We start from the raw sequence: 8433 nt of genomic DNA, 5'->3' as shown, positions 1-8433 counted from the left end.
ACCACAGCAAGAAAACATCACTTAGTTTCAACCACTGCTCTTTGCATTGAGGCTTGAACCCAGCTACACAATCAGAAGAACCACGTGGTAAAGTTCCTGCTGTGCAGAACAATTTCAGTGCTTCCACATAATTCCCTGCATGTCAAAGAGATGGCAAAGTTACCTAGCCCACCTGTTTCAGCTGACCATGTAGCTCAGCTCTTAAGCGTGCTGGGAAATCTTGCTGAAGCAAACTGTACCACACAAAGGTTATGAGCCACTGGGATGCACTGCAAATGAATTCAGTGTGTAAAAACAGACCTTTGGGCAGATGAAGCCTCTTACCTTGAATTCCATAGGTGTGTATTTCTCATTCTTGGGAGTTGTGTTGCCTTTGTAATGGAGATGATTGGGAGTGGTGGGATGGATAACAGTTGACTCCTGAGATTGCCTCTGGCAACGCTGACAGTACACATAGATAACAAAGGTTAAGAGGCTGGAACCAAAGAAGCAGGAGACCCCTGTGGCAATTAGGTGGATGAGGCTGAAACCTAGAGAAGAAGAAAGGGTGGTAAGAGATGCTGTGGTTACAGATAAACGAGAACAAAAACACTTTCAACAACAGTAAGCTGCTCAAGAGGGTGATTTTCTGTTTCCTAGGCATAAGGAAAATGTGTTTCTGAAAGAAGCCAGTGTCTTGCATGGTAACACCCACTAAAAGACGCTTCCTTCCCTTACTATCAAGTCTGCTCATCACAGTTCTGCTTCAGTGGCACCACACGCTGCTTTCTTGAAGCTATTCCTTTCTCCTCCAATTGATACTGAAACTAAACATTAAGCTGACAGGCAGAGAAATGAGGTATACAAACAATACACAGCAACAGGTTCCAAAGAAGGTGCATGTCATGGAAATTGGGAGGTGGGTGGTAAACTCAGAATTTCTCAAATCAGAAGAAAAAAAGGCCTTCTGACCTACTTAAAATGCACTAGGAATGAATAAGTGGAACTGGCTGATAAGGTGTGGTAGGTCTAGGCTGGCTCTCTAATTGAGGTCCTTGGCAAAGTGTCCTTGGGTGGCCCCCTCCTCTGTCAGGGGATTTACCTGGCAGTGGGTGACAGGGGGCAGTGGCAGGATTCTGAGCAGATACATCTACCGGTACCTGCCATTAAAATTTCCACAATGCCCCAGAGTGTCAGGGAGACAAATATGATTGCTAGGTGCTCAGAGTGCTCGGATGAAAAATATGTATTTTTAAAAGGGGGCTAGAACAGGCTTCAGTAGTAGCCATTTCAGGGCTCTGGGACTCTGGAAGCCCAAGGATGCTGAGCGCTCATGCTAGCACTGGATGGAAGCCTGCAAAATGCTACCACCACCGAGAAGGAGAAGAGCTCATTGCTTTTTCTATGAGACCTCTGCTCAGGGCAGCCAAGGTAGGGGACCTGCTTGGCATTGCACAAGCCACCCCCTGGCTGCCTCCAATGCATGCTGGCTGCTAAGGATACAGGGTTCCCCACCCTCCCACCCCAGCCTGGTTTTTTGGTCTCTGATCAGCTTCCACTTCTCCAGCCATCTCTGAGAAGGAATTGCCATGCTGCCGTCTCTACTGAAAGCCTGCATGTGCTCTTGCTGATACTCTCTCCACTAGCCACAGAAAGGGAGCCTCCTGGGAGAAAAAACAGGAGGCGGCAAGAACAAGGGATGACACTGAATATTGCCTGGCTTGGTTTCTTGGTGAGCAATGAAAGAAGAACCCCAGCTGGAAGCTGACACCACTGACGCAGGTACCCCATAAAGATTTCAAAGAAGAAAGCTCCTGGTGCATAAAACATTCCCCAACACAAATAAGTAGACATATAGATTTCAAAACACTTTCATTCCAGGGGGTTACCAAGGAGATGTTCTACTGAGAAAGAGGAATGTGAAAGAGTAAACAACAACAAATGCCAGTGACAAATTCTAAGAATCATACAGTTGAAAAATCACTTGAGGATAAGGTTTCCTAGGCCCTACTTTCAGCATCAATGTATATTGGTTTTGTAACACTTTAACTGCCATGGCTCTTTTGCCAAGGTGAGGTGTAGTTGGTGAGGTGCTAAGAATTCTCTGGTGCTCTGGTACGGAGCACCTGATTACTGAAAACTGTTCATCCTCAGTCTGTCCCTTACAAGGTCTCTCTGCTTTTCAGCTGTGCCTCCATGGCACCTAGCTAAATATTTGAATAACATGGGCATTCTATGAATCTGCAGGCTGATGTTTCCATGTGAAGGTTTTCTGGTTTTGTCCATCACTCAGATTCCCCCTTGTTTCACGTGTGAGAGGGCAGCAGGCTGAATTTCTAACGATTTTATATTTGCCGTATATTCAGAGATGCTAAGGGATAAATAATATCCCCATGCATTATATAAACAAATAAGACTGCAATGGCAGAAGAGGGCAGTGAAAATATCAATACCAATGCATAATGATGAATATAAGGTTAATAAGGAGACCCTGAGCTGAGGCACACACCTGGCAGGAGGAATGGGGGACGCAGAAAGCCAAACCTGCTGCTAATGGAACTGGAGTCCTAATTCCATTGCTTCCCCCGCAGTCACACACACTTGATGGGAATGTCTGCTGATGGAGTGTTTCACCTTTTCTGTCATTGTTGTAATGCTTATTCTACAGAGAGTGACTGGAGCGCAGGCCAAGAGCTGTCCAAGCGGTTCACCAGGAAAGCTGCTTACTTGTGGGGGCTGTTGTGCAAAACCACTGAAGCACCACGGTGCTTTTGGATGACCCAAAATCTGCTCCTGGCAATTATATCTACTAGAAATTTGGTGATCAGTTTCATGACGGCTGCAACAAAAGTTTAAATGACCCATTGACGTGATTTGCGCAGTATGTTTTTGACTTAGTAAGTCAAGAACTGCAACGAGCTGCGGTAGGAGTGCAGGGAACTCGTTTCCATCTGCTTCAGTTAACTCTTTGCACAATGAGCTGAAAAAGCCAGAATTCTGCTCTTAACCATAGTTCCCTATTACAAGTGAACTTTCAAAGTACCAGAACAAGTGCCTTGTGTTAGCAAAGCTGCAATTTTTCTCCTATTCAGAAAGATGGCAGGTATCAAAAAGCAGAATGCGAGAAGCGAGGAAGGTTGCTTTCTCTTCTGCCCCTTCAACAGACTCTGCTAGCTATCAAGCAACCTGCAGGAAATGCACAAAGAAAATGCAATTCCCTGAACTCTAAAGAAGTCAGATAAAATTAGTGGCATGGCAACTGCTTTTCCAGTAATCAAGGTTTTGCATTGGCTGTCTAATCCTGTTTCCAATGGCAAGATAGCCATCGATTTTGCATTGAGTTCATTTGTAGAGACAACTTAAGAATTCACTACAGTCTTATTATATGAGCTACCCTGGTACAAACTCAGCTTATTACATTGTGAACTACTGCAACAATCCCCATGCTCATTTCTCCCCCTCTCCACCCTCAAAAACCCCTGGAGGTGGGGAGTGAGATGTAGGAATGCTCTTATACAGAAAGGGAGGGAGATAGGTATGTTTTTTTTTCATTTCAAAAGGTGGTTGGGTGCAAGTCTCATCTTCCTGGGGGTTACAGGTAGGTAGCCGTGTTGGTCTGAGTCAAAGCAAAATAAAAAAATTCCTTCAGTAGCACCTTAAAGTTTTCCTGGGGGTGGCAAACACCATACATAGACCTTTGTACATGGTAAATGAGAGACAAACACAGAAGCACACACTGCATTCAAAAGTGCTCAAGAAGTTAAAATATTTATACCATCCTGAGAAACTTTGCCAGGTCTTATAAAAATTCTTTTTTGCTTCCCCTTAAAAGCTTTGGAACTTTCTCCTGAACAGGAACCCGTATAAATGTTTTGCTTATAATGAAATTCAGTGACAACTCTACAATTAACTAAGCACTCAGGAAAATGAGGAATCTCTCTTCATCTTTTCCAGTCCATTTAAAAAGGAGCTGCAGTGGAAAGGACTGTGATCTCCCTGGTAATTAATTATTCGGAGATGCTCCCTCCCCCAAATTAAATTCTTATACCAGAAAACTGAATCGCAGATACTTCCTCCCCTCCCTTCCTCCCCTCAGACAATCGGACTCCAGTGGAATTAAGGCTATCAACGGGATGTGAACTGCACAGATTAATGGTTGGGTTGATGCTTCCCAGAAAAGAGGAGTCATGTTAAGATAAAAATAAGATCTATAGTTAGCTGTACTCTACCTCCACAGTTCGTGCTCTCATCAATGCTTGAGGCTGGCAGGATTACTAAACAAAGAGAAAAACAGTGGGGAGAAAAATGTCATTTTTGTCATCTGCGACATTGTGCAGGCAATTAAAATCCCTTTGCTCAATGCAAGGCAAGTTAATCTCTGCAGCAAATGGAGGGCCTCCCAGAGCTTTGGCAAAAAACACAGAATGTACGGTAATATAGTGAAAAAAAGTTTTAAAAAGGACATACTCTCTATTGCATGAGAACATTGTCTGGATTGCAAACTATCCAAATACAACATAATAAGTTCCTTAGAACTGTTTAATTCTGGCAAGAATTGTGCAAATTACAGAAATATAAATAGAGATATAAAAAGACTCAAATGAGGCATTTAAGTTGTGCTCATAAAATATCTGAATAAATGTGAATATTGTACTGTATGATCCAATTCAAAAATATTTTGACCAATGTATGACACAGGCGCCCTTGCTATCTAAGGATGTTTGTATAGCATAGTTTATTTTGAGAACTTATTCTATAAATGATGTTACCTTGAGTTACGTCCATCAGATATAGTGAGGACCACTGGTTTAGATGGCTTTTTAAAGTGTTAGACAAATCTATAGGTATATCAGGAACTGAACAGAACCTGTTTGTTCATATGTTTCTAGATACCAAATAATGAGCAGATGTGTCACACTCTTTCCTTTCTCATGGCATCCTAGGAACATCTGTCTGTCCTCTGCTGGAAGCAGCATGCTGGTTCTAATTTTATCCAATCCAGCACAACTTGCCTTGTGCACTTAATTTCTGTTTGTGGTGCAGAATACAAAACTCCCTGATTACATAAGATCTATTAGTCACAGAATCCTTCCCATCCCTAGATGGAGGTTAGCTATAATTCTAAACAGTCTATAACTGCACCAAAGTTACTGCCATGTCATTTCTTTCCACACATGGGATCCTAAAAATCTTCCTGAATCTCTTTCCTTCTGCAGGATGCCTTCTCTTTGCATAACTGAACTAATGGAATACTAGGCAGCATTCAATATACTCACTGCCTCACAAAACACAATCCTATCAATATTAAAAGTGGCAATCAGTTCTTTTTAGTAAGGCATCCAACCATCTCAGCAATTAGTGGCGCCCTCTAAACCGAGCCCTTTTCTTGTTCATTTAGCATGCAAAGTTGTACCCACCTGGGATCTCATTGTACAAGCAGTCCTGGTATTGTGTGCTGTTCCCAGCACATTGGGAAGATCCTGGATTGTGGATTTCACAGTAACGACTACGATACTGGATCCCATCTTCGTTACACAAGCTCCATTCAGACCATTCGGACCAGCCTCCTTAAGAATAAGAGATAAGACTTAAGCATGTGGGATAATCACAATGTCAAGCCAAGAAAAAAACAACATGAGGGATAAACAAAGGACAAAAGGTCACATAGTTTCTGAATATGGAAACCCCACTGAGCATTTACAAATAATGTCAAATACCCATGAACAAGGGAAGTCTGTTTTGAGAAACATCAAGTAGACTGGAAAATGACAAAACCAGTTGTCAAGTTCTGTGATTCAGAACTTGGGAAAATGCTCTGCAACAGTCTTCTCAACTGAGCTATTGTTTGGAAACAGACATATCTATTCTATATCTATCTATCTATCTATCTATCTATCTATCTATCTATCTATCATCTATCTATCTCTATGTATCATCTATCTATCTATCTATCTATCTATCTATCTATCTATCTATCTATCTATCTATCTATCTATCACTATTGAATCTATTTCAAAATTACATTTGAAGAACAACAGAAGAATTACATCAGTCCTGAAATCTCAACTACATTATGAAAACACATTTTTAAAAATAACATCAGTCCAAAACTGATGGCATTATACAGAATAACAACAACAGAGCTACCTTCACACAAGTGCGTGTTGCACAGTGCTTCCTCGGTGTGCAGCCCAATGCAGATATCCTCCCCATTAGAGGGCGCTGGGTTGGTGCAGGTTCGGGTGCGCTGGTAGTGCCCTCCTCCACAAGTTGCTGAGCACTGAGACCAAGGAGTCCAGCAGGACCATGAACCTTTCACTAAGGATCATTCAAAATAAAACAATACAAAGATGCAGGCATACTTTTCACCCATCTGTTAATCCCATCACAATTTAAAAAAACAAACCCAAAGCATTATATCAAGGAGAAGAAAGCTATGGAGAAGCTACCATGCTAGAGGAACAGCATCCTAACTATTTGCCTACAAATACTTTCCCTCACTTTTCACAATTCCCTATTGGTTTCTTTCTCTGCCAAAATGATTTAAGTTAGTTCATTGCATTTCTGGCCCCTCCAAGCACATAGTTCTGAAAAAAGAGGGAAGGAATGGCTATTATTATAAAGCAAAAGTAATGACTATTCTCACACATGCACATTTTTTGCAACATCCAAACAATGTCATTGGCATCAAAAAGCCAGATCATATCCCCACCACATTTAATCTGGATTTACCCTGCTTGAGAAAAATCTGATACATTAAAAAAAACACCTTTTGCCAACAACATATTTGTGATATCTGAATGGCCTTTTACAATATTAAGCCCCTGTGTGAAAGTCCCCTGGAAAAACACTTCAGGGTACATAACACCATCAGGTGTGGTTTGGGGGGTTGGGCACTGGCGGAGGAAGAGGAGTGCGGGGGGAGCGCACCGCCCCGGCAGCGTGATCCTGGTGGGGTGCCATCACGGCTGGCCGCCCGGGCTGGGCGCCATGCCCCCAGGGCCCGCACCAGCCCCGCCCCCGCCTGCTCTCCGCCCCCCAGTGCCAGAGCATAAAGCTCTGCCACTGGGGTTGGGAAAGGATGAAGAGAATGGGGAAAGGAAGGCTCCTTTACTGTTCCAATCCAGTAAGCAACAGGGCCATAACTTCAAGGACTAGTTAATAAGGAAATAATATTTCCTGATTGCCAGTCAGGAAAGGGTAACAAATACTTAGAGGTGAGTAAGCCATATTGAAATAAGTAAATCTGGACCATGGAATGGTGAGCAAAGTCAAAGTACCAGATCTAATCTTAAACTTAAAGACATCTGATTCTGCACAGCCCTCGCTTTACTAAAGGAGCAGAAAGTTCTAATGTTTTTGCAGCAATGAGATTTGGTTGCACCCTCTCTGCGTGCAATCCAAACTTTCTTTTCCTTTTGAGGGCTGAGCTTACAGCTAGGTATGTTACATGCCTTGTGCAAAAGTGCCAGCTCTAACGTCAGGAACAATCATGCCATGCAGCAGGGTGAAGTGGTCAGCATTAGATGGCATCATGAGGCATGAAATGGTGTGTGAATGGTGCAGCGAGATTTTCCACACTGTTGGCCCTAGCAGGGAAAAATATATTGGCTCTGCTTCAGGCAGGAAAATGTCTTGGGCCAGCACAGGCAAATATAGCCAACAGTGAAGAGTAATGGAAGAACTTCATAGCACACTTCTCCAGCATGCTACTCGCACTGAACAAAAGCAGGGAATGGTCACAGTATTTACCTGGACAGGGATGTGGGTTGCAGTCCTGATATTCCATTGCAGATCCTATGCAAGGTAGGCCACCATTTTTTGGTTCTGGATTGGTGCATGTTCGCTTCCTGGTTCTGAAGCCCAGCTCACAATCTCGAGAGCAAGATGACCACCCTCCCCAAAAGGACCACCCACCATTGATAATCCGAATAGAGGTCTTGCCGCTTTTCAGAAGGTCATCAACTAAAGCTGGGGGGCAGTGGGGAGAGGGGGGAGGAGAGAAAGAAAAATGTAGGAATTAAACACAAGGAAACCCCCAGCTTTCTTCCCAACCTTGCAGCAGCAGAAGTGGGCAAGGAGTGTTCAGACAGTTGCATGGTGAACCCTGTCCCCTTCCCAGCTTCAGGGCTAAGAGAAGACTTTTGACTACTGTGTTGCCCAGAGCATCTTGGTCATACAAGGTCACATTGGCACTCTCTCTTGCTTTCCTTCTCTCCAGTAAGAGATTTCTGTGGCAGGTGAACTGCCAAGGCTTCAGGAGCACCCCAGTCACATGGGCACACTGGCAAGATTCCCTTCCCTGCAGGTGATCATGGCAAATATAGGTTACATTCATCACATAGTGAAGAAAAAAAACTCCGGTAAATGAAAGAAACTGCTTAGCCCCACTCATGCCAACATGTGAGTGGTGCTAATGGTGTCTGGATGCAGTGGTGGTGGGCTGGATGAGGG

General features: G+C 43.4%; 1 protein-coding gene across 5 annotated transcripts in view; it reads right to left on the bottom strand.

Annotated features, from left to right (window-relative positions):
- The window catches only part of SEMA5B (semaphorin 5B), a 360750-nt gene that overhangs the window by 12264 nt on the left and 340053 nt on the right, over positions 1-8433 (bottom strand). For all 5 annotated transcript variants that reach the window (XM_035128943.3, XM_035128952.3, XM_088662258.1 and 2 more), the window contains 5 exons: positions 7732-7950; positions 6127-6297; positions 5397-5546; positions 4209-4253; positions 325-530 (listed from right to left, as the gene is read on the bottom strand). In XM_035128943.3, coding sequence (XP_034984834.2) covers positions 325-530; positions 4209-4253; positions 5397-5546; positions 6127-6297; positions 7732-7950 — 791 coding nt within the window. The remainder of the gene's footprint in view (positions 1-324; positions 531-4208; positions 4254-5396; positions 5547-6126; positions 6298-7731; positions 7951-8433) is intronic.

Source organism: Zootoca vivipara, chromosome 1 (genome assembly GCF_965207765.1).
Source record: "Zootoca vivipara chromosome 1, rZooViv2.hap1.1, whole genome shotgun sequence".
NCBI lineage: Eukaryota > Metazoa > Chordata > Lepidosauria > Squamata > Lacertidae > Zootoca > Zootoca vivipara.
The sequence above is the reverse complement of the archived record's forward strand: the minus strand, read 5'-3'. Positions and strand labels throughout refer to the sequence as shown.